General features: G+C 42.3%; 1 protein-coding gene across 1 annotated transcript; it reads left to right on the top strand.

The window, feature by feature from the left end:
• Window positions 1-876: 876 nt before the first annotated feature.
• LOC306925864 (ceramide synthase 2-like) lies at window positions 877-26065 on the top strand (the record flags this gene model as incomplete). Its single annotated transcript, XM_079505001.1, has 10 exons — window positions 877-1052; window positions 3614-3731; window positions 6384-6502; window positions 6590-6647; window positions 7090-7140; window positions 20180-20272; window positions 21323-21451; window positions 24443-24549; window positions 25097-25253; window positions 25611-26065. 10 exons carry the CDS (start codon window positions 877-879, stop codon window positions 25809-25811), a joined length of 1209 nt encoding a protein of 402 aa, XP_079361127.1. The 3' UTR covers window positions 25812-26065.
• Between the last annotated feature and the right edge of the window lie 1845 nt (window positions 26066-27910).

Below are 27910 nucleotides of genomic sequence, written 5' to 3' on the forward strand. Positions count from 1 at the left end.
GAAAGCATGCCATTTCATTTCATATGGATATTGAATAACTATATAAGAAACAAGGTTTAACCAGTTTACCTCCTTTATGATGATTTTCCTCTTTTTGATTATATAGAAGTGTATATTTGGTCTCTAAATGATTCTGATAAATTGAAAAGGGTGGACCATATTGTAAACAAGTGTAATGCTTTATGGTGTCGTCCACAGTTAATAGTCTTTGTATTGAGTTGTGCTTGAAATGTACTGTAATTCTCCAAACTGTTAATAAATTCTTCACTCAATCAATCAATCAATCAATCAATCAATCAATCAACCAATCATGCTGTTACAATCATGCTGTTATGTGAACGTTTGCGCGCACCAGCTTTAATGCATTTGTTTTTGTGAAGCGAGAGAGAAACATTCGACTATAGAGCGAGAGATGATGGGCTACAGCCCTGAGTAAGGCTATGGGCAGTGCATGCATGCTTTACTATAGGTTTGCGTTGTTTGGAAATAGGTGGTACATGTTTAAATGTGTATGCATTGATCCAAAGAATGGGGTTTATGTCTTTTATGTTAAATTGGTACAGGATTTAGATGAGTTGACAACATTTTCAATAATATAGGTTCCAGGACAGGTATTCCAGATGATCTATTAAAAAGGAAACAAAAATGCTGGTGTGAACTATTGCTGGTGCTGCATGGTTCAGAAAAATGGCAGCTGGGACTGGGAGTAGGCTTAGGCTAGCCTACAGGGCAGTGTTGTACCCTCTCTGTGTCTCTTATATGGAGGGTCGTGGCTGTTCTTTATCATGAATATTAAAACAATATAATTTTTTTAGCAGGTGTATCCCGGGTATCCTTTCTAGGCTATTATCTGACTCTCCTCACCTCTCCTATAGGATGGACAGAGTCTTAGATGATTGGCTATGGCAACAGGACTACTGGCTTCCTCCTGGTATCACCTGGCAGGACATTGAGAAGAAGGAGGATGAGGGGCACTCTCCTCTGCCCAGGGACCTCCTCTATACTCTGCCTCTGGCCCTTGGCTTCATAGTCTGCAGATACCTCTTTGAGAGGTGAGAATTGCCTGCCTCCAAGTGTCCTAACAGACCTACTGTAGGTCAAGAGATGTCTGAAGTTACACACAAAATGTTCCCTTTGAGAGTCACAGTTGTTGACTGTCAGAGTGTGGGTCCATTTGGTTACATGTGTATACTCTAAATCAACACTGAGGATGTAACTGAGTAAATATCCAAAGAGAAGAACATAGAATGTGAAAAGTGAGGGGCGCTCTAATCATCGTACATCATCATCATCAAGAATTAGGCTACTAGATCTACTCTCATATCACAATATCGGTATAATACCGATATATTGGCCAGCCCTATCATGAACACATCCCCTTTGATTCTCAGAATGTGTAAGTGGAATTTCAAAACACTTTGAATTGATTTCTTCTTGTTGACCCTGCTTGCTCTGTTCGCTTACTGTCTGCTTGACTGGCTGGTTTGCTGTCTGTTCAGCTGTCTGTGAGACTTGCCTGCAAGCTTAAGTGCTCTGTTTCTTTTAGATGTTTTCCCAGGAGACAGAGAGCATAGATTGCATTGAAAGTGAGATGAAGCCCTCAGCATTCGGTTTTACCTGCTGATGCTGTAACACTTTGCTGTAGTCTAGTCTATACAGTAGTCATGATCAGTATGGAGTATTATACCATATTTGTACTTTGTGTGGACGTTTTTTGAAGGAAACTTCACAATGACCTCTTGGTTTCTGTATGGGTAATTTAGTCCTAGAATATTTTATGTACACAAGATATAGGAAGCATATATTCTGCATGCTCAATGTCCTTAAACAACGTGCTTGATTTCATTGTATCGTGATACATAACATACAAAATACAGAACAATGGGATTTAGGATGAAAATGTGCAAAGTTTTCCTTTAAGCACAGCATAGAAAAAGCTTCTGCACATTATCAGGCTGCTAATAGCATTGTGAGCCTAAAAACATTTCCAAACGCCCAAATTGAAAATGTTTCAGCTCGGAAGCAGGTAAAAAAGGCACATGTGATGATGTGAACAATAAATTGAAACATTCAGCCTTTTCGTGCTGCTGTTTTTTTTTTAAACACCACAAAATGGCCCACTGGGCAGTGAGGATACTGCAGGTGGGCCCCTAAATCATTGGTAAAATTATATTAATGAATATATATATATTTTTTTTTTAAAGCAATATTAAGATTTTTTTCTTCTTTAAAACCTTGAAAAATGTGTTCTCATTGTGATATTGTTAAATAGGAACTTAGTATACTATTTTAGTTCCATTGATCCAAGCCAGAACTCAATCGATTGATTGATCATTTATGTATCTCAAATTTATATAGCGCTTTTCTATACCCAAAGTACCCACTTAAAGGCCTATTCATAGTCCAGTTTTCGGTGAAGAGGTGACCACCAAAAACTACAACATGATGTCACGCCGCAGTGGTCACCACTCACACAACAAATCTCTCTGTTTTTACTAACTACCGTTTCGGTGGTCACCTCTTCACTGAAAACTGGACTAATAGTCTGACCAAAAGTTTCAAGATGGCCAGGAAAGGATGGGAACCGCTGCATTTGGGTAATTGGAAAACCATCCAGTCTGCAAACTTCTTCTGATACAGAAACATAAACTACTAACTGTGCCCATTATCATGTTCTTGGTGAGGTGTTACAGTCTACTGCCTGGAGACCTCTCAGCAGAGGTGGAAAATTTGCAGTAATAATTGCATGAGGGAGAGGAGAGCGTTCTCTGTCGTCATCCTCGGGTGTGGTTTCCCCCTCCCCAAGGATGCTGTCAGGGTAAAATGGAAATACAGTCAATTCTGAAGACATCCTTACCCTGGCTAACATAAAGGAATCCAAACTAGATTAGCCTAGCGACACAGGGTATGCAGACGATGGGTTAACAGATAAGCGACTCGTCTTTTGCATGTTTCTCCATTACAAGCTATACAATGTAACTGTTTCTGCTACATGTGTGCCTTCCACATTGCAGCTGTTGTTGTTTTGTGTCTTCTTCATCAGGTATTCATGAGTGGGAGTATCAATAACACATGCATTGGTTTGCATTATCAGACCTCCTATTCTGTTCTGAAACTCACATCCTCTTCCCCAATCTGTCAGTCCTCTCATTGTTGTGCTTTTCTTCTCGTCTCTTTCTCTCTCTCTCACACACACACGCACGCAAGGCAGGCACACACGCACGCATGTATGCACACACGCACGCACGCACGCACGCATGTATGCACACACGCATACACACACGCATACACACACGCGCACACACACACACACACACACACACACACACACACACACACACACACACACACACACACACACACACATACACATACACATACACATACACACATGTGCACACAGAGACAAACACATATCAAGTGTCTGTTGATGGCCCATAAGCTAAGGACAAAGGCTGTCTGGCCAAATGTCACAATATGTTCAGAAGAACAGCCGCTCTGCAGGCTGTGTTCTCTGACATAATAAACTAAGCATGGATAAATAAATAACCATTGTGTCTTTGTTTTGATTGGCCAACTAATTGCCTCTTGTCCTGTCCTCTCTTCGTTTCAGGGTCGTAGCCCTCCCATTAAGTAGAGGTTTAGGTGTGAAGGATCCGGTGCGGATTCGAGTTCCATTTGTTCCAAAGCTGGAAACCTTCTACAAACAGAACAATCATCAGCCCTCACAGGTTCGTACATTTTGTGTGGCCTGTATGTCTATGTCACATACATAGTATGTACACACACACACACACACACACACACACACACACACACACACACACACACACACACACACACACACACACACACACACACACACACACACACACACACTTCATTGTCGGAGACCCGAGGCATACGGTAGCGGTTCCGACCCGGTCCCGGAGTCACGGTTCACAGGTATTTTGGGTCTCAGGTTTACCCGAAGACCTCTAGTACACATACACATAATTACACACAATATTGTATGCCTGCATGCACACAACTCTACTACATCATAGCTTTAGTAACATTAATGGAATACAGATGGTTCATCATAACCAAGAACAGATTAGTATGCAATGCACGACATATTAGCAAACTCGCTCTCTTATTCTTGAACACCTTTCTTTTTGCTGACTACAAAAAAAATCTGACATTTTGTCGCAGCATGCAGAGGTAAAACTGTGTGGGGATTCTGGAACCCACCCATTTTCCACTGCAAGCCTCCACAGACATGTGTACTGTACAGTATACTGTGTATAGTATACACTATACAGTATAAGTCTGCACTACATACATACTGTCTGATACTCTACATTGTCTACAATACATGACCTGATCAAACTGTGATTTTCACTTCATCATGGATCTGCTTTCATAATGTTCACACTAACCAGTGCAGTGTAAATGCACTGCAGTTGTATTAACACAATTGGATATGTGTTTGTGACAGGTGGCTTCAATCTAACATGGAATGTGCTGTGGTTTTATGCTTTAAGTGGATTCATGCACGTCAGCCTGCGGGTCAGGCAGAAATGTGATTTGTATGGGTTGTCTGCGCTCTGGCTCGGCATGGAGGAAGTCATGAGCACATTTAATAAAAAGGAAATTCCCAGTGAATCTCATGTAGTCATGATGAGTCACGCTAACCTTTTGTTGTATAACGTCGACGTCGGGCAGAAACCTCCTGTCACCATATTTCAACTTTTTGTGTTTTTTGGTTTTTCCTCCGTAATTAAAGTCCTTCTTCGGGCCGTCACACAAAAGCATGGAGCAGGTAGATCTGCTACTTTTGATATTTTTGAACTTGTATCCTGGAAAGTAACAGTTCGAGACATAATACATAATGAGGTTTCCACCCGACAGAGACGATAAGATAATTGATTAGGTTTGATGCTTTATATCAGTTGTGCCCAAAAGGTATATCGTGATCTATCAGTAGATCACAAAGGCTGTGGAGGTAGATCACATAGCCTATGACCCTAAAAATAAAAATATATATTTTTTGCCATCTGCCACTTGAATTAAGCTGCCACTTGATTGATTGACATGCATCAAAAAGGGCCTGTCAGCTCAAACCCTAAAAAACCCTACCAGTTTCCTCAAGTGCGCCGCTAGGTACATTTTGAAACAATTTTCAGCAATGGGATAATACTTTTTTGGTGGATCTTGTTGAGCTGGTTTTAAAGTAGCTCACAAGTCAAAAAAGTGTGGGCACCCCTGCTTTATATTATATTCAGCTGTCCTCATTACCTTTTTGAAAATAGTACTTAGAAGTACATTTAGCTTGATGGGAAATCCTATTCAAAATATTTGTACATAAAGACAATACAATTAAGCTGTATGCAGTTTAATGCAGAGTGTTATTTATTTTCTCACTCTCTGCAGACCTTTAGGTGGAACCCCATTTGTTGACTTCAGAAGCACACATGTTTGATTGATTGATTGAAAATTTTACAGTTTGCAGAATTACAGTACATTTCAAGCACAAACTCAATACAAAGGCTGTTAACTGTGAGTGGACGACCCAATTAAGCATTACACTTGTTTACAACAGGGTCCACCATGTTCAATTCATCAAAACATTTAGAGACGTACAAATAGACACTTCTATATAGACGTGCAGCCATATCATGTGGCTCATTGTCACATGTCAGATCATGGAAATACTAACTAACATATCAGCATGAGCATTGTGTGTAGACATGGCCATGGTATTGTGTGTGGAAATAGTTTCCTGGCTGATTTGCAACTCTTCCATTTCTATAAGACCTGTGTGTCCCCCTGGGTTGTGAAAGTCTATGTGACGTTAATCCTGCTAGTTCTAGCAGCACCTGTCTAATGCCCTTTGTTTTCTCTCTGGCATGTATACACCAGCCAGGCCACAATAAGATCATGTGCTAGTAAATAGTAAATTGCTCTTGAGGAATCTGTGTCACAAATGCATGTGTATTGATCTTCTAGGATTAAATATGTTTTTTCTAATTACTTAAAAGTTTTTCCTATTACTGAAAGTGAAAACACATCTTTTTAATATAATCGATTAAACTGATTAGTCTGATTAATAACTGAAGCCCTATTTTATACTTTGTTGTACAACGGTCTCATGCAAAAAACATGTTTTTGGGGGTATTTTGGGAAATTGAGTACTTGATTGATTGATATTTCTTTTTTATAATCGATTAGTTGATTAACTGTTCCACTCTGCTGCTGTATGTACATTCTCTTCTAATGAAGTGATACAGGAACTGCCAGTGATAGCCAGTGATGAGCTGAGGCTGGTAATACACATACAAGTAGTAATACCTACTGTACTAATGACTTACATCAAAATGTCTGTGTACATATGCCCACAGAGTGAGGTGGTGGTCTTAGTGAAGCAGTGTGGACTCTCCCAGAGACAGATTCAGACCTGGTTCCGACACAGAAGGAACCAGGACCGGCCCAGCAACACCAAAAAGTTCTGCGAGGCCTCGTAAGCATTTTAGTTTTTTCATCTGTTAATATAATAATGTCAATACATAATAGTGATGTGATTGTGAAATGTGGATTGTCTGTGCAGGTGGCGGTTTGTCTTTTATCTTACAGCGTTCACAGGAGGTCTTACTTCTCTAATTAATGTAAGTCTGTGCATCTCATTCTGGCACTGTGACAGTTTGGGACCCTTAGTTACCATTCCAACAGCTTTGCTATTATAGTGGCAGCGGTGGCCGAACGGTTTGCGGAGCGGTCTTGATACCGGAAGGTCGCCAGTTCGTATCCCCGGACCGGCACATTAAAATTACCACCGCTGAAGTGCCCTTGAGCAAGGCATTGAACTACTACCATGAAATGTTCTATGAGCAGGGCCTGGCTGTAAACAAGTATCTGATGCTTAGTCCAGTTACCCTGGGTAAATATAGTAACTTTGCTTTGCTTTGCTAGGAGTAACAAATGGTATAGGAGTAACAAATGGTTATAGGTTATAGTAGTTATAGGAGTAACAAATCGTAGTCTGTAGGCATTTGTAGAAGCTGATTCTTCTGGTGGAGGATTCTAATGGGTTTCCTCTCAATCACACAGACTCCATGGTTCTGGGACCACAGAGAGTGCTGGAGGGGCTACCCCAAACAGGTGAGCAAACAATTAAGGAATAAGTTCATATGCTATGATAATTAATGAATGATGAAAATGATCAAATGTTTCTGCTAGGGATTTATCAACAAATATTTATTTATTTTATATATTAGTTGTCCTACTGATGAGTGATGACAACACAACTTTTGTGTTCACTGTCCAAAGATACACTCCTGTTTCACTGTAATGATGTGTACTGTAATGACAGTCCTGTACCTTCCCCCCATTGTCTGGTGCCTTTTCATACACACTTCATCATACTTCACACTTCACACTTCATCATACTGTATGCACCACACAGACTGTAGGGGTTGAAGATATTTCCGCGATCGCAAGCGCGGAAGTGCTGACTAGATGTAACTCCAAAGTTCAAAGGAGCAAAGTCTTGTCTAAGGCTGCCGAATAGGTAGGGTTCCGGGTTTTAGAGATGGAAGCTTAAGCTTAAGTTTAAAGTTACATTTATATTCTTAATAACTCAAAAGTGATTTTAAATCCGTCGAAGGATAATTGCTGGCACATAGCCTTATAAAAGGGGGAAGTGACGTAACGACTAGGTAGTCGTGACGTCAACCCTGACACAGACAGAATGATGGAGGTAGGCGGGCAGGTCTCCTGGCAGATATTTGTATACACCTTTCTAGACTAACTTCAGTGCTGGCATAATTGCATATCTGTGATAGGCTAGTGCAGTACTTCCCTTAAACGACAGAGATATCTTAACCCAATCTGTGCCAAAACAAGATAATCTTGTGAATATATATTTAAGCTTCACTAATAACTTTGGGGCAGGCCCGTCTAGAGTTTGATATCAGTCAAAAGGGAGACATCGAAGAGGAAGGATGGATGGGGAAGGATCAACATATGGAATGTCAGAACATGTCAGATCCATATATGGAGATCTCAGGGTTTGAGGTCAGATGTAGAGTTGCTGGCCATGGGCATTCCCATATATGGGCTTCATATTGATCATCATTGATCATCATCAGGGATCTCCATCCCTGATGATGTCACGTGATGTCACAAGGCATATATGGTCATGCCTGGGGTGACGAACTAACTAATGAACTGACGGGAAATGCACGTTTTCATAGTAAATGCGAACTCCGGTCGCAATAAAACCAACATATCTACATAGCGAACAAAGTAACAAACGTGTCACAAACGAGGTCCCCACGGATTGATTAATTCCTCTTCCAAGTTTTGTACAGACGTACAGCCTTAAGAATAGAATGAATATTTGCTTTTATTTTAGTTGTCAGTGTGATAGCACAGTGAAAAGCTGACATCTCTGCTGGGCTGCCAGGTTGTGCATGTACTGTACACTCGGAGGGGGTGACATTCCTGCAGGACACACCACCCTTCCTCGTGGGGGTTGTTGTAACCTCAAAACATTGATAACAGCCCTGCAGCTAGAAGGCATTGAGCTGTCGACCCATTCCTTTCCATATCTTTTCAGGGCAAGAGGATGTGTTTTTAGGAGTTAAATGCTTCAGTAAACTTCCCTCCATTGTCTTGTTGGAGCGGTAGAGACGCGTGCTGCGTGCGTGGGAGGTTTGTTTTCCTTTTTTTTCCCGATAGTGTGCCACCATCGCTTTCTGTGGATTTCAACGCCCGCCCCCTGAAAAAGCATTTAGATTATTTAACAATATTCACACGTCAGTAAATTCACTACAACGTTTATTATAGGCAGTCCGGCCTCAAGGCAAGGGGGCTTGCCCTTTCCTGTGCAATAGCTGGGAAAACGGCGGCACACACATAAGCACGTGTCCTGTTTAGAAAGCAAGGTAAGGTTTTAGTTGTTTACTGCAGTGGGTTCCCAAAAAGCGCCCTGAGACACACAGACTTTGGACACATGCGCACGCACACATGCACGCACACACACACACACACACACACACACACACACACACACACACACACACACACACACACACACACACACACACACACACACACACACACACACACACACACACACACACACACCAGATAGGGTGGTAAATGCTTAGCTGTACAGTCTCAGAGGGATAGTTTTTAGGACAAAGGCTTCCTTGGTGAACCTTCCAGCTCCACTGACTGATCTTTCTCAGCACAAGTCTGGCATGGAGCCAAATGCTGTGTGGGTGCTGGTGGTCCCTGGTGGGCTTTTCTTACAATGTTAACTCTTGAATGACTTGCCTTGGTCTTTTGTAACTAAAGGAAATATAGGAAGACAAAGACCTATTTGAAAGCCACCGCTTTGATCAAGTACATAAGACACCAAGTCGTAGTAAGTGAGTTTCACCACTGTGTCAAGTGTTTGTTTGTTCGTTTACTTACCTGCTGTGTTTTCTGCACTCAATACTTTGATTTATGACGGCCTTATTAACCTAATGTTCCAAACTGCCTCACAATTTAAGAACTAAAAAATGTCATCTAATGGTGCAAGTCCCTTGACCACCATATCGGTAACCCTTTCTTTTACAGTACAGTAATAACCATGAAATTACATGGTAATTACATGGTTATTACAAGGTAGTAAGGAGTAATTACTGGGTATTTACTAGGTAATTACATGGTAACTACAGGGTAATAAACACAACAATTACTAGGTAATTATCAAGTATTTTCTTGACTACTACCCAGTAATTACCATGTAATTATGAGTATTTACCAGGTAATTACATGGTAATGTAACCAGTAATTACTATGAAAACTAATCAGTAATTACTAGGTAATTATCAAGTATTTTCTTGACTACTACCCAGTAATTACCATGTAATTATGAGTATTTACCAGGTAAATACAGGAATTTACATGGTAATTACATGGTCATGTAACCAGTAATTACTATGAAAACGAATCAGTAATTACTAGGTAATTATCAAGTATTTTCTTGACTACTACCCAGTGATTATTAGTATTTGCCAGGTAATTACATGGTAATTACATGGTCATGTAACCAGTAATTACTCAGAAAATACAAAGTTTTCCCCAGTAAGTACTAGGTAATCCTTATGTATTTTCCTGCCAACTACCAGGAAATTATAACCTATATACTAGGTAGTTACCAGTTAATTACACTGTAAATACTGGATAATGGCCATGTAGTTACCTAGTATTTACTATACAATTCACTGACGACTACCAGGTATTTACCCATGAATTATTGAGCCATGTGTTATCAATCAATTGGTGCAGTTGACCGTGAGGCTGTTAACGACGGTATTTACATTGTAATTACCAGATATTAACCTGATAACTACCATGTATTACCCAGTCCATTACATGTTAACTACAGGGAAATATACCCAGTAAGTACTAGGTAATTATCATGTATTTCCTTAACTACTACCCGGGAATTACCATGTAATTATGAGTATTTATTATTGATTCATGCCTTATCAATCAACTGGTGCAGTGGCCGTGCGGGTGTTAATGACTATTTACATTGTAATTACCAGATATTAACCTGATAACTACCATGTTTTACCTGGTAATTACTCAGCATTTACCCAGTACCTAGAAAATATTTAACCGGTAATTACCTGCTATTTACCCAGTAAGTGTGATTTGTATTTACCTAGTATATACTAAGTAATTAAAGTGGAACTGTGACTGTAAAAGAAAGCGTGGTTTGTTTCCATATTACTACCTGGTACTTTCAGTATTTACACAGTAATTACGGTAGAACTGGACTGTAAAAGAAAGCGTGGTTTGTTGCCATGATATTACTTGGTAATTACTCAGTATGTATCCAGTAACTAGACAACTATTTACCTGGTATTTACCCAGTAATTAAGGTGGAACTGGACTGTAAAAGAAAGTGTGGTTTGTTTCCATGATATTACCCTGTACCTTCCCTGTAATAACTATATTTCAGTTTGTAATCAACGAGTAGCCCATGAACTCAAGAATGACACAATGATGACAGTTTAAGGGTTTTTATATAGAGATGGTTGCACAGCCACAGACAGACATGGATGGATGATTGTATGAATGGTATCTGAAATGACTAACCTTAACACACTTATCACTGTAAAGTTCAAATACATTAGCTGAGGCTAACTTAGCTTGTTAGAGCCCTGTTAGGCTACCACAGATGGCTGCCAATGTTAACCTAGCAACATGATTTAGCATAGCAAATACAGGCAAAAACGAACTTTTTAGAGAACACATTGATGAATGAATTGTTGCAACATTAATTAATATTGCACTGTATAAACAAACAATGAGCATACTTCCTGAAGAACGCATTCTGTGATCCTGTTTGTCTGTCTGTGTAGCTGCATGTAGAGTTGCAGCTGGACTGGGGTCCTCTTTCACTGACTACACTGCCCAAACAGAAGCCTGAACTAAAGTAAAAAAATGGGTCCTCAATATGAATAGAGTGTGCATGAAGTAGCCTTCACTAAATGCTATGGGGAATTTTGTACACAGTTACTTTTACAATTCATGGTTTAAACCAGTGGTTTTCAACCCTTTTCAAATCAAGGTCCATTATTTATTTTGCATTTGAGCCACGGCACGGGCCACCATTTGATGAGATTTAATTATTAAATTCTTCTACATTCTCTAACTTGTGTAGACTTCTTGTAAATTAATTAATGCAGATGTTTAACAATTATTTAACTATTCATAAAAATATGACCTGTAAGGGTCCACTTGGTTTAATTTTATGCTCTCAAAAGTTAAAGAACTATAAGGGTCCATTTGGTTACCAAAGTTGAAAACCACTGGTTTAACCTGTAGAAAATAATTGATCGCCATGGCAACCCCAGCCTGGACCTGATTAGGTGAATTCCCAACACCTGCTAAATCCCCCAAACCTGTATCTTGATTGGAGTCAGTTTCCACTCTCTACACTCACTCTCCCAACCACTCAGTCATGCAGCTACACAGACTCAGACAAACAGGATCACAGAATGCGTTCTTCAGGAAGTATGCTCATTGTTTGTTTATACAGTGCAATATTAATTAATGTTGCAACAATTCATTCATCTATGTGTTCTCTAAAAAGTTCGTTTTTGCCTGTATTTGCTATGCTAAATCATGTTGCTAGGTTAACATTGGCAGCCATCTATGGTAGCCTAACAGGGCTCTAACAAGCTAAGTTAGCCTCAGCTAATGTATTTGAACTTTACAGTGATAAGTGTGTTAAGGTTAGTCATTTCAGATACCATTCATACAATCATCCATCCATGTCTGTCTGTGGCTGTGCAACCATCTCTATATAAAAACCCTTAAACTGTCATCATTGTGTCATTCTTGAGTTCATGGGCTACTCGTTGATTACAAACTGAAATATGGTTATTACAGGGAAGGTACAGGGTAATATCATGGAAACAAACCACACTTTCTTTTACAGTCTAGTTCTACCTTAATTACTGGGTAAATACCAGGTAAATAGTTGTCTAGTTGTATTATATAGAAATTTCACGAAATACCTTTCGTTTATGGGTAGGTTTCCTTCAAAACCTAGCTGCAGAACATTATTTTATGTACTCCCAGGACAGAAAATTCTAGAATTTTCGCTGTCCTGGGCTCTAAGGGTGACGTAGGAAGCCACGCCTATCCCGTATAGATACCTGCGTGGCTACGTCAGCCCTCATTCAACTTTTCTTCTGCTAAGCTGCGAGAACGAACTTTAACATTCCAGTGTGTGCAGGGTAATATATCTCGCAAACTCGGCCGAGAGATTAATTCTTTAGGACCGTGAGATCTCTGGCACACTCTCGAAGCAAACAGAAGGATACTTCTCGAGAAAAAAAGCCGAACTTCGACACAAGTGAGTTCTAGGCAACTTGTTGCTACGCTAGCTTGTCGAAAAAACAGCTCGCGCCTCTTTTTCTCTCTCGCTAAAGCTAGCGTTTGTTAGCTTAAAGCTATCCATAGTTAGCTTAGCGCTACTAGGCAGATACGCCTGTGGTCTACTATTACACGCCACGAGGAAGATAAACCTGTGGCTGTTAAGCACTCGGACTCCTCTCTCTACAAGCAACCATGTCGCTGACGAGGGAGACCCAGCCCGGGGAAAGACGCCATCGAGGACAGCCGGTGCCCGCCGACTGTCAAGAAGGCCCCAAACAAAAGACGTGCTCCACCTGGGGATGCGGGAACACGATGTCGGGCAAAGACGGGCATGACGAGTGCATGTATTGTCTCGGCCTCACCCACACCCGTGAGTCCATGGAGGAAATCGGTCCCGTTTGCCTCCATTGTGAGAAAATGGACGACGACGTCCTAAACAACAGGCTCGGACGTGTCCAAAGGTATTATGACAACTTTGCCGCCCACGGACTCCGAGAGAGGAGCCCCACTCCTCCCCCGCGACGAGCTCGCATACAAGTCCCGCCAAAGGGGCTTTGGCCCCGCGTCACCACCGGAGAGGGACAACGAGCTACCCCGAGACAGAGGCTCGACTACTCGGGCAACAGAGCCCCAACCGGAGCCTCTTCTTCAAGAGCAGCACCTGCCGGCGCTAGCCGAGACAGGTACGCTACTTCAGCCTCTGCAACCAGGGCTCACGAGGCCACTGATTACGAGGCTCATGGCGCGAGGCCAAGGGATACCTTCGCACCGCGCCGCTCTTCCCCAGCTCCACGTGCTCGACAACACGTCGTGCAGGCCACCATTGAGTGCCCGCCCAGACATACAGCTAGACGCAGACAGCCTGCCGTTGCACCCAGCTATATGGTGGACCGCCTGGACCCTTCCCCAGACCGCGCAATGTCTCCCGGTGGGGAGCATTGGACTACCAGGGAGGAAGGGGAGCTTCGTGATGACGAGCTCCCTTCCTTCCAGGAGCAACTCCAGGACTACCACGTCCTGGACGAGGCCTACGCGGACGAGCGAGATGGCCATGATGACCTCTCCCCCGGGGACTACGTCAGCACCACTCGTCGCCCCTTCGACGACCTGGATGCCATGGACATACAGGAGCACCAGCAAGCCAGGGCTCCTGTCCCCCCGCCTCCTGTACCCCCCATGGATGACTCCAATATTTACGAGATATACAGGAAGGCTAGTGCACGTTGTAACCACACATGGCCTAAGTCAACTGTCAAGGTACTACCATGGGAAGGCAGGACTGATGAGTCCGCCCCCCCCCCTGCACCTAGAAGACAGAAGCTCCCTATGGCACAGGGCTTCGAGGAGGCCATGATGCACGCCTGGGACGAACCCCTCCTGAAGGTGGATTTTCCCAAGGCCAGCGCCAAGGGGCCCAACGACATACCAGATAAACAAACCCTCGCCATAGACTTCATGCCAGCTATGGACAAGGCTATAGCGGCCTACCTGGCCAACCCTGCAGCTCCTAGAGTGGATCACCACGTAAAGGAACCGCAGCTCCTGTCCAGCAGCGTGAGGGAAGCCTCAAAACTGAACAAGTGGCAGTATGCACACATGTCATTCGTGGCGAAGGCCCTCAATGCAGGAGCACTTCTCCAGGGTTCCATGAAGAGCCTCCTCATTGAGATGGGACAGAAGTCCATTAAAGTCCAGCTAGCGGAACTGCCAGAAGACCTGGCCGAGTTACGCCGCTTGAATCACGAGATGGCCACCCTCCAGAGGGACTCCACTCTCCACAACGCCAAGGCAATGGCATGTTCCATCCTCCAGGAGAGATGGCGTTGGGTCGATCAGACCAGCGCCATCTCCCTGGAGACAAAGAAAGAGTTTGTGGCTGGAAATATCCACCCAGACAGTATGTTTAAGGACGCTCTGGCCAAGATGTCAGAGACCATCCAACAGCTCGAGTCCTCCACCAAGACGATGAAGGCGCTCGAACCGCTGGCCAACCAGGCCGCCCCGGTAGGCCGCCCCAAGGCTAAGAAGGCACCCTGGAAGGCCAAGACCGATGACAAACCCAGGTCCCAGGACCGGAGCGGAGATAGACAGCGACAGCCTGCAGGCCGAGGCAGAGCAGACCGCCGCACCTCTCCGCCGCCCTACAAGGCCAGGAGCGCTCCCAGAGGCCGAGGCCAGGGGAAGCGCAAATGACCTGCCCGGGCCGGGTCATCTTCCCCACCACACTCAGAGTTCAAGGCCAGAGGTGGGGATCACAGATCTCACCTCAGAGCCTGCGCTGAAGCGCTTAAGGGGGCCTGTACACAGTGCTGTGAGCACCGTTGTACAGACCCCGAAAATTGTTATGTGCAATTCACATGTGTATGTTTTTCCACGTTGTTCAATAAAGAAAACAAAAAAACAAAAAACACAAAAAACAATAAAACCAACTCTGAAGGGCATAGGCCCAGTGGGAAAGATAACCCACACTGTGACAGCTTTAGCTGTCACAGGCCAAAAACTCCACGCCAATTTTTTCCAAACTCAATACCGAAAAAATTCACTAGAGGGAGACATTTCACACAAAGTAAGTCTTCCCCTAGGCAGGCCATGCACCACGCTGACAAGCACAGGGAACCCTTTGTCACGTCATCTGTCACAATGGCGGATATCCGGGGCTTCCCCGTGGATAATCCGTACAATTCAGACAGGATACAGGCTACAGTTCGCCTCGAAACCGCCCACTTCCAGGAAAATTATTTTCTCAGAAGCGAGCGGGCAAAAGGCCGCCATTCTGCAAGAGGAAATCAATTCATTAATGCAGAAAGGCGCCATCACAGAGGTGGCCCTCGACCAATCAATGAACGGTTTTTACTCCCGCTATTTCTTGGTAAAGAAAAAGGGGGGCGGACTCCGTCCCATTCTAGACCTGAGGGCATTGAATCGTCACTTAAAAAAGCTGCGATTCAAAATGCTTACTCCACCAGTCCTCCTACGCCTAATTCGCGAAGGGGACTGGTTTACGTCAATAGACCTGCAAGACGCTTATTTCCACATTCCGATTTACCCGCCGCACAGAAAATTTCTGCGCTTCGGGTTCAGAGGAAAAGTGTACGAGTACACAGTCCTTCCCTTCGGAATGTCACTGAGTCCCAGAGTCTTCATAAAGTGCACCGCGGCAGCTATCGCTCCGCTCCGACAGCAAGGGATCCGTCTCGCTACATACGTAGACGACTGGATCCTACTTGCAGACTCTCCACGAGAAGCACTGTCGCACACACATCGTGTGCTCAGCCACCTCGACTCGCTTGGGTTTATAATAAACCACGAGAAGAGCATGCTTATGCCAACACAGTCAATAGACTTTATAGGCATAACACTGAACTCAATCTCTTACACGGCCCGCCTGAGCCAAGAGAGAATAGACGCAACACTGCAGTGCGTGGCGTCATTCAAAAGGGGACGCTCGATTCCTTTTCATGCATGCCTCCGGATGGCGGGGTTAATGGCCTCTGCGGTCTATTTAATCCGCCTAGCAAGGCTACATATGAGACCTTTCCAACGATGGATAGGCTCTCTACATGTACCAATGCACCGTCGGCACCAGAAGGTAACAGTAACATCACAATGCATACTAGCCCTTCAATGGTGGTCAGACAGGAAAACCCTCTCAGAGGGCGTCCCCATGGGAAAGCCTCTGATCAGGAAAGTCATCACTACAGACGCCAGCATGACAGGCTGGGGAGCCACGATGGAAGGACTCACAGCCAGAGGTTTATGGTTGGGGCCACTACGTGCCCTTCACATAAATTACTTAGAGCTCATGGCAGTCTTCCTCGCCCTGAAACACTTCGAGCAGCGCATCCTGGGTTGCCATGTCCTAGTCAGGACAGACAACACCACGGCCATGTGCTACATCAACAGACAAGGTGGACTCAGGTCCCCTCGTCTTCATCAACTGGCTCAGAAACTGATCCTGTGGTGCAACACACGCGTCCTCTCAATAGTAGCGTGTCACGTCCCAGGTCTTCTGAACACAGGGGCAGACCTGCTGTCCAGAGGACCTCTCCGCTACTCAGACTGGTCACTACACCCTCATGCAGTGGCCCAGGTCTGGAGCAGGTTTGGGAAATCCAAGGTGGATCTCTTTGCCACAGAGGAGAACACGAAGTGTCCCCTCTTCTTCGCAATCAGGGGACCATCAACGTTGGGGCTAGACGCTCTGTCACACCAATGGCCCAAAACCCTTCTCTACGCCTTTCCCCCGCTATCCCTCATCAGCCCCACTCTGGACAGAGTGAGGACTCAGGGTCTGAAGGTGCTCCTAATAGCCCCGTCGTGGGGGGTCTGGAGGTCGGAAATAACCCCTCTCCTCTACGACCAGCCGTGGAGAATTCCCCTTCGAGCGGATCTCCTCTCTCAAGCGAGGGGGGAGATCTTCCACCCTCACCCCCAGGACCTAGACCTATGGGTCTGGCCCGTCAAAGGGTGATGTTGACTGCCGTGGGTCTACCTCCGAACGTAATCGAAACGATTCAGAAAGGCAGAGCCCAGTCAACAAGGGACCGTTACGACACAGCCTGGCGCGTCTTCGAGCATTGGTGCTCACGAAGACCAGACCAAACAGTCCCCTACCAGGCCTCAGTGATCGACGTCCTGTCATTCCTGCAGGAGCTCCTAGACAACGGTCTAGGCCTCTCCTCAGTCAAGGTCCATTTGGCGGCAATCTCTGCCTGCCACCCAGGCTTTGATAACCAGACGGTGTGGAAGCACCCGCTGGTAAAACAATTCATGAAGGGTGTACGCAGGGAACATAGGACATGCAGATCCCTCGTTCCCTCGTGGGATTTGTCCCTGGTTCTAAAGGCGCTGGCTACAGCACCCTTTGAACCACTACAAACCGTGAGCCTCAAGCTCCTAACCCTGAAGGTGGCTCTCCTGATCGCACTCACGACAGCAAAAAGGGTCAGCGACCTACATGCGCTCTCGATCTCTCCAGACTGCATGAGGTTCGATGAGGGGTCGACCAAGGTCACCCTAAAGGCAAACCCCGCCTTCATTCCCAAAAATGCTCTCTCAGTGTGTGTGCCAGTGAACCTACAGGCTTTCCATCCCCCGCCGTTCTCCTCTGACGAAGACAGCAGGCTTAATTGCCTCTGCCCAGTCAGAGCTTTACGCATATACGCGGATAGACTGGCTCCCTTCAGACAAGGAAGCCAACTCTTTGTGTCCTGGGGTGCCAGGACCAAAGGAAAGCCCGTCACGAAGGTCACTATCTCTAACTGGATAGTGGAAGCCATCCGTCTGGCCTACACTAGCCAAGGCGTGGATTCCCCTCAAGCCCTGAGGGCCCACTCCACAAGAGGTGTGGCAGCTTCCTGGGCACTCTACAAGGGTGTCTCCATTCAGGAAGTCTGCACAGCAGCAAGCTGGTCTACACCCTCGACTTTCGCCACATACTATAACCTAGATGTGGCAGCGCCTTCGCTAGCGCACGCGGTCTTGGGGGCCGCTGCTCAGTAAGGCATCAGGGCAGCATAGCGCTGCCTCCTGCTCTCCACAAGGACTAGGTTCTGGACCCAAAAGGGTCCGAGCCCCTCCCAAAAGATTTACCTGGGACCCACTGGAAGTTCAGGTCACGGGAGTTCATAAAGTCCCATAAACGAAAGGTATTTCGTGAAATTTCTATATAATACAACGTTAAAGGTTACTTTAGTAACCACGGTTGTATATATAAATTGAACGAAATACCTTTCGTGGAACGCCCTTCTGTTCTCTAAAGCAGAAGAAAAGTTCCGAATGAGGGCTGACGTAGCCACGCAGGTATCTATACGGGATAGGCGTGGCTTCCTACGTCACCCTTAGAGCCCAGGACAGCGAAAATTCTAGAATTTTCTGTCCTGGGAGTACATAAAATAATGTTCTGCAGCTAGGTTTTGAAGGAAACCTACCCATAAACGAAAGGTATTTCGTTCAATTTATATATACAACCGTGGTTACTAAAGTAACCTTTAACGTTACTGGATAAATACTGAGTAATTACCAAGTAATATCATGGCAACAAACCACGCTTTCTTTTACAGTCCAGTTCTACTGTAATTACTGTGTAAATACTGAAAGTACCAGGTAGTAATATGGAAACAAACCACGCTTTCTTTTACAGTCACAGTTCCACTTTAATTACTTAGTATATACTAGGTAAATACAAATCACACTTACTGGGTAAATAGCAGGTAATTACCGGTTAAATATTTTCTAGTTACTGGGTAAATGCTGAGTAATTACCAGGTAAAACATGGTAGTTATCAGGTTAATATCTGGTAATTACAATGTAAATAGTCATTAACACCCGCACGGCCACTGCACCAGTTGATTGATAAGGCATGAATCAATAATAAATACTCATAATTACATGGTAATTCCCGGGTAGTAGTTAAGGAAATACATGATAATTACCTAGTACTTACTGGGTATATTTCCCTGTAGTTAACATGTAATGGACTGGGTAATACATGGTAGTTATCAGGTTAATATCTGGTAATTACAATGTAAATACCGTCGTTAACAGCCTCACGGTCAACTGCACCAATTGATTGATAACACATGGCTCAATAATTCATGGGTAAATACCTGGTAGTCGTCAGTGAATTGTATAGTAAATACTAGGTAACTACATGGCCATTATCCAGTATTTACAGTGTAATTAACTGGTAACTACCTAGTATATAGGTTATAATTTCCTGGTAGTTGGCAGGAAAATACATAAGGATTACCTAGTACTTACTGGGGAAAACTTTGTATTTTCTGAGTAATTACTGGTTACATGACCATGTAATTACCATGTAATTACCTGGCAAATACTAATAATCACTGGGTAGTAGTCAAGAAAATACTTGATAATTACCTAGTAATTACTGATTCGTTTTCATAGTAATTACTGGTTACATGACCATGTAATTACCATGTAAATTCCTGTATTTACCTGGTAAATACTCATAATTACATGGTAATTACTGGGTAGTAGTCAAGAAAATACTTGATAATTACCTAGTAATTGTTGTGTTTATTACCCTGTAGTTACCATGTAATTACCTAGTAAATACCCAGTAATTACTCCTTACTACCTTGTAATAACCATGTAATTACCATGTAATTTCATGGTTTCTACTGTACTGTAAAAGAAAGGGTTACCTATATCTATATTCTGTCTATAACAGTTCTCCATTGTATCACTGATTTAAACCTTCGTCTCTTTCTCTCCCATTAGCCTGTGGCTGAGGCTCATTACTGGTACTACATTCTGGAGCTTGGATTCTACTGGTCTCTCCTTTTGTGCGTTTCTGTGGATGTGAAGCGGAAAGTGAGTACATTCTGGTTCTCATGCACACTACTTTTAACGGCACGGAACAACTTTCTACTACTAAAGTTAAATGTTATCCAATTAGTAAAATATCTTTTTTTAACAGTTGATGTTGATGGTGTGTTATGTTATCGCTTATCTGATTTTGTTTTATTAAATCCACTGTCAAACGCCAGTGACACTGCTCGGCCTGGTATTGGACATATGTCGATGGCATGATCATAATTTATTTATCTTAGACAACCTTATATACTGTAGGTGTTAGAAACTTACTTTGAGATGGGTGGGCTACACTCCTGTATTAAGTTTGTTAAGTTATACTTAAATCCATGGGTAAATTTGTCCTCCACATTTGACCAACCCTAACTAATAGCACCACTGATATGTCCCTAACATGCCTCTTTTGGTGTGGGAAGAATTAGGAGCACCCAGAAGACACACAGAAATGCCCGTCTGGTTTGAACCCAGGACTTTCTTGCTGTAAAGCAAGCAACAGTGCTAACCACTGAAGCTTCAACATGAAATTCAGCATCGTCTGCACCATTAGGACTATTATGCTTGGCTATCTCGATTTCTCAAAATCACTGCAAACTAATTATAAAGACGAACATGAACTAATACCTCTCCACAGTTGGCATTGTGTACAATACAGATTCTTACTGGATTTCCACTGTTGATCAAAGGATATTGAGCTTGACATGCAAAGACAAATTCATCTGGACAGTTTGTGAAAACACCTTTACAGTAAATGTACTACTACTTATTTATGCAACCACAGATTCAGAACTGCTGAAACACAGGTTATATTATATCCTTCTAATTCTGTGTGGTCTTGTCGTGAATATTCACGTCTCTCTCTCTCTCTCTCTCACTGTGTGTGTGTGTGTGTGTGTGTGTGTGTGTGTGTGCGTGTGCGTGTGCGTGTGCGTGTGCGTGCGTGCGTGTGTGCGTGCGTGCGTGCGTGCGTGCGTGCGTGCGTGCGTGCGTGCGTGCGTGTCTTTCTCTCTTTGTGTCTGTTTGGGTTTCTCTGTGTGTGTCTTGTGTATCCAGGATTTCAAGGAGCAGATAATCCATCACATTGCCACCATATTTCTCATTGGTTTCTCCTACTGCGCCAACTATGTGAGGATTGGCACACTGGTGATGCTAGTGCACGATTCCTCTGACATTCTTCTTGAGGTGAGCATGGCTGACTTTATATGGAGTTTTTATGGTTTGTTGATTTGAATTCTAACAAACTAGTATGTTGACAACATAAATATATCATAGTATAGACAGCCAGGCAGGTCAGAAGTGCCCTACTTCCATGTTCATAGCCACCTACTTTGCTGGGGGACCCAATGATGTTGGTACACGATTCCACATCAAATACATTGTGGATTGCATACTTTCTATTGAATGAAAATGTCCATTCTTTTCTATTTCTATGGTTGAGACAAAAACGATTATAGCATTTCACAACGATGAACTATTAAGTGGACTCTATCAGGAATCCTGATTAAAGATGGAGTACCGTGATTTTTTCCAGTTTTTCATGTGTTTATGAGGTGACAGTACTTCATTAGACCTCTTGGTGTGGTTGTTATGTGCAATGATGTCTTCCTTTTGTATTTAGGGTTTCTTCCTGGAGGCTGAAACCTTGACAGTCAAACGTGCCAATGAAAACAACAGTGATATAGTAATAATACCTAATGATCATGTTTTAGGGTGGAAAAAGATCACGGCACTCCATCTTTAAAGTTCATATGGTGTGGCTCTGTAGGAAGCCAGCTATCTAGAACAGGGTCTGTCTGTTTGTTTGTCCGGGGTTAATCTCGCAAACTGCTGGTACGCTCAATGTCAAATGCCTTGTGCGCGTGCCTATAGGGCAGGCCAAGGAAGTAGGCTACACATATTTACGTGTCGTGTGCTGTATATATTTTGTTAATATTTAAAGAAAGGTTAGTACTATATTCTGTATATACAGTACTATTATAGAGTGTTTCCGTAACAGGGGTATCCCAGTCTCTCCAGGTCTTTATTAATTCATTTTTAAAAACCTGCACTGATCGGTAGACCTGTCCTGTACTACAGATCAAACACTCTATAGTGAAGAATATCAGAATATAGAGCTATTTTAACTAAAACAAAATACTACCAACCCTACCTTTAACTTTAATTTTATGGTAGTGAATGGGGGGCAGAAAACTGAAAGCTGAAACTTCACCCAAATATGGAGTCATACATCATAGCGTCTTTGTCAGGTGGAAACGTCCAAAAGATTTTCAGGATTCAAATTCAGAAATGGCAAAAGTAGCAGATCGACAAGCTCAAAGCACGTTGTCTTGCGCCGCGTTTGTACGAGCTCGTCCATCTGCTACTTTTGATACATGTGTGACGCTGTACTGTAGTATGATCAAGTAGTGCATTCCTTTACCAAACAACTAAAATATGGAGATAAGAGGTTTTTGCAGATAGATGGCATAGACTGGCCAGATCCACATGAGAGTTGCACGTCACACGTTATTAGACCATGTCTTGTTTTTTTTAGAGCGAGGGAAAGGAATGAGGAAAGAGGAACTGAAAATCTATGTAAAGCGCCTTGGATAAAGGTGCTATATAAATGCACCATTTACCATTTAAAGGAATGAGGAAAGAGGAACTGAAAATAGTGCAAATGAGGAAAATTATGGCTGGTGGTGGAAGAATGGTTGTTGATGACCAAACAATAAGAAAAGACTATAGAGCGTCGCAGTCCCGCCCCCTACCCTGGACCAGGAAATGAATCCCAATGCATTTTTCCCATAGACATTTCTTAAAGTATTTATTTAAAGACGGTTACGCCACGGACAAAGCCAACTCGAGTCGTGACAACTCATGACAACACAAACAATATTTTGGACCAAACAAATAATTACAAAGAAGAAAAACAACAACCTGCCGTTTTTTTCTTCTTTCTAATTATTTGTTCGTGTTTGTTGTCATGATTTGTCACGACTCGAGTTGGCTTTGTCCGCGGCGTGAACGTCTTTAAATAAATACTTTCTGAAATGTCTATGACGAAAATGAACGGAGAATCATTTCCTGGTCCAGGGTAGGGGGCGGGACTGCGACGCTCTATTGGCTATTGATACAATGCATGGAGGTACCGGAAATGTTGCACAGTGTGATCATTCTTCTATAACTCTGTTGACAGTAGTTTTCACAAAGGTCATGCTGAACGCAGGCTTTGTTTATTCACTGCTGGAGTATTTCCATCAGAACACCCTAAACATTATACTGTACTGTAATGTCCAATATAACCTGATACACTGCGGCCGTAAATAATAATGCATTACATACTAATTTATATACCTAATACATACATACATGTATACATATTGTAAAAACAAAAACAAAATTATCTAGAGTCTGCATAATTGAATGTCACAGACGAAAAACAGTCTAAGTCCACACTATTGATCCATAATGTATAAATGATGGTCAGGACAACGAGGCCTTTTCGTGGAGGGGTCAGAATGAAATTTGGACTTAGACTGTTTTTCGTCTGTGGTACTCAATTGTATCCCATTTTAATATGGCCTTCTTTGGCACAGTCTCATATTTCACTGATAACATCTCCAAAATGCCTGGTTGCCATCGTCAGTTTAGAGCTGGTTTAATGTTCACCGTATGACTACTCATATGACCTCTGGGGTGACACGCGACTAGATGTCGCCTGTCCTCTGGTGGGGTTGAAACGGAGACAATAGACATTTAGTGGACAATAGTAGGGTGTCAGGTTCTGCCTGTTGACTTGTACAACACAGCATGTGTTTATTTATTACATAATACGGGGAGCAAAGAATGGTCAGAGAGAGGGGATCACATCACGAGTTTGACGGAGGTCACAAACAACATTTGAACCCATGATAAAGTAGCAATTTCGGTAGTACTGCACATGCACTAACTGGTTGAGCCACCAGGAGCCGCCATACTACTGGAAGACTTTAGGCTGAATATTTGGACTATTTTGGAATAGAAGAAATTGACATGAAATGTGAATATTTTGTTAACATGAATAACTTGCTTGTAAAACAAACTCCATTGCATAAGAGTTATGATCAGGAAGGCTGTATTGCACACTTTAAATATCAAATATAGTATCGGTACAATAGGCATAACTGATCAGAACTATTCTTTTCTCCTAAGTCTGCTAAGATGTTCAACTATGCTGGCTGGAGGAGGACTTGTGACACGCTGTTTGTAATCTTTTCCATGGTCTTCTTGCTCACTAGACTTGTTGTGTTCCCTGGCAGGTGAGACATGGTGGTGCAATGTTTAAGATATATATGCAGGTCAAGGAACATTATATCCTTGCAGTCTAATGAAGGAAGGTATCACAATGGTTGCTGTTTATCCCAAAGTCCTTTGCATTATGCGATTTATGCCTCCATCAGATGCGGAAATATTCAAAGCATAACACATCATTTGACACTGAAGTATAACAGATCATTTTCAAATTGACCAATTTCACCTATTCAGTGAAGTTAGGTAAATAAAAAATGATCAACAACAATCACATTGGCACTTGAGCTCATATTCTTCTCTCCCCTACAAAAACTGCCCCGGTAGTTCTATGAATTGTTTAAACTTTGAAGGAGGCAACTGTTTTATACAATGACTGTCCCCTACATGTTATACAATTCACAAAAATTGTGATTTTGGCTAGTGCTGCATTGCTGTCTGTACCATGACAGGACACTTGGCAAATATAGTCAGGATGTAGATCTGTTATTTTCTGTGTGCAACATCATCGCACAAGTATAATTTATGCACAATATTGTTGTTTTTTGTCATTTTCAGAGTGATCCATTCAACACTGGTAGTGTCCTTGGAATTTTTCCAGCCGTTCTTTGGCTACTATTTTTTGAATGCTCTGCTATTAGTGCTGCAGGCACTGCACGTCTTCTGGGCTTACCTCATCCTGCGCATGGTCTACAAGTTTGTCTTCATGGGCAAGGTGAGAGCATGCCAAATTTACAATGAGTCAGTACGGTATATAGTACACTTCAACTTGCCATGACCATACAGTAAAATCGGTAACCATTATCAACAATCATACATTGATTGCTTGATTGATTGATTGATTGAGTGATTGAGTGATTGAGTGTTTGATTGATTTTATTTGGTGACATAAAAAAGAGACCTTCCGACATACAGTCAATGCATCACAGTCTTCACAGAGGATGAAAACACAATAAAGCCCGGGGGCTTATTTCCACTCTTCAACAAAAAAACACTAAACAACATGACGTCACATGTTTTTTTAAATTTGGGAGTCCTTGAAGTCTGAGAACAACTGTTCTACTCTGTGCAGGTGGAACGAGATGAACGCAGTGATGACGAGAGTGAGGAGGAGGAGGAAGAGGAGGAGCCTGAGGGCGAAGAGGAGGAGAGAAGCTGGGAGCAGAGAAAGGGCACCATTAATTCCAAGCTGGTATCACTGGCTAACAACTGTGTTTTAAACAACCTCACCAACCAGAGGAGTATGAACAGCAGACTGCCTAAAGCCAGATAGTAAACGTCTCTGTCCTTCATCTGAACTTCTGCACAAGACTAAAGGTGTGTTGGTGTTAAGCTCCTTTTACTGCATTAGACAAATACTGTACTACAGTGGTTCTCAACCTGTGGGCCGGACACCACCGTTGGGCCGCGATGGTATTGCAAGTGAGCCCCAAAATAATTGGCAAAACACTAAGATTTTATTGTTAATATAACATTAATATTGAGAAATATAGACGTAAAAGAAAATGTAATGGTATTTTTTGTCTGTTTTCAATTTGTCATACCACTAAATGGATTGATTGATTGATTGATTAATTGATGGATTGAATACTTAATTAATACCACAGTCAGACATAAAAGCTAAAAGGATAACCCAGAAAGGTCCTGGGGACTTGTTTCCAATGTGGTCCTATGTATTCAATTCATGACCATAGCCATAATAATAACACAATAATACATGACATCAACAAATACAAAACACTTTATGTACAAAGGAGCAAAATAGCTTAAAGTATACTACATTAGTTCTACTGAAGCCAGAACACAATCGATTGATTGATGCTCTGAAAATGCATGCAGCCCACCCATCTGGGTGTTAAGTGGTCAGATGAGTGGGCCGCAAACACCTTTGAGATTTTCAAGTGGGCCCTGATCCAGAAAAGGTTGAGAACTATGACTTATTTTTGCATGTCCATGATTTCAGATGAGGCCAAGTTCTTATCCTGTTAGACTAAGAATAAGGACTGCACTTTTTGTTGTTTATAAATTCTACTGCACTGCATATTATGAAATATACATTTGAATAGTCAATCAAATAAACATTTATTGTGCATGTCATTTAAAGATTATATCTATGCACAGTTTTCTCCATCAGATTTGAGATTTGTCCACATGCTACATACGTAGTTAAATTGTTTCTAGACAAAAATATCTGCAACCAAACTATTAATTTGTTTTCCTTGTCTCTTAGATCAGTAGGACAGAACTTATTGAGATTTCTTACACAAAACCAAAGTAATGTTAGCTGGTATACAGAATGCATTATTTTTAAACTAAGCATATTTGAACCAAGAGTTGCTGTATATATAGGCTACATTATGAAATCGTTCCCACAGCTTCTTATCTAGAATATGGTATGCTTGAGTGAAGATCATAGACTTTTCAACCATTTCCTTTTCACGTACTTTAAAGAGCAGCTATAGCAAACATACCTTATTGATGCCTTTGGCAAATTATTTTTTTGTCTTTTTTTATTCTTCAAGTTTTTTCCAGTGTCACCTCTTGTGCTTATACTTGTTACAAAGATTCCTCCCTCTGGTGGAGGAGATTATTATATGACTTGATGCCTTTTACAAATGATTGTTTTTTGTTGTTTTATATTAATTTCATTTGAATGTAAAAATTTAATTTATTTGTTTGACTATCCGTATTTAACATACGCTATTAACAACATAACAATAGTTATAATTTACATTGTGATTAAGATATTTAAGAATTTTTTAAAGATATCTATGAATCAATTATTAATGATATTTAGAGATACAGTATGAATTGAATCAAAGCTGAACATCAGCGGTGATGTCATGTCACTGAAAACAACACTTCGTCACACATCCTAAATGACAATTGCAAATATCTGTAATTCAGTTCCAAATTGTTGCAAATATAATCACCATGAAGAGTCCACCCGTATCTGGAATTTGTTTCAAACAAGAACTTCATTCACTACAGAGTTGTGATAGAAATGTAAATTGTATCGTATTAGTGTCTCATGAAAAACCCTATCAAACACACCAATTATACCTCAGACTGTTCCGACATGAGAAACCTTCGTTACCTTACAGTCGTCACAGTTGCGTGCTATGTTTCAATAGCAAGCCAATCCCAATTCCAGTAGCATGTTTTACTTAACTACAGATATATGCATATATATGTCATTTCACCTACTCAAAACTCAAATTTATGTAGTTACATTCCGACTAGACAAAATTAAAGTTATCTCAAATCACGTTAGATATCTACAAATAAATTATGACTATTCCTAATTCCTAGTTCGTGGTATCTACAAGATTATTTTTCACTTGTCAAAATTACATTTTATATCTGAAACTG

Source organism: Electrona antarctica (genome assembly GCF_951216825.1).
Source record: "Electrona antarctica genome assembly, chromosome: 7".
NCBI lineage: Eukaryota > Metazoa > Chordata > Actinopteri > Myctophiformes > Myctophidae > Electrona > Electrona antarctica.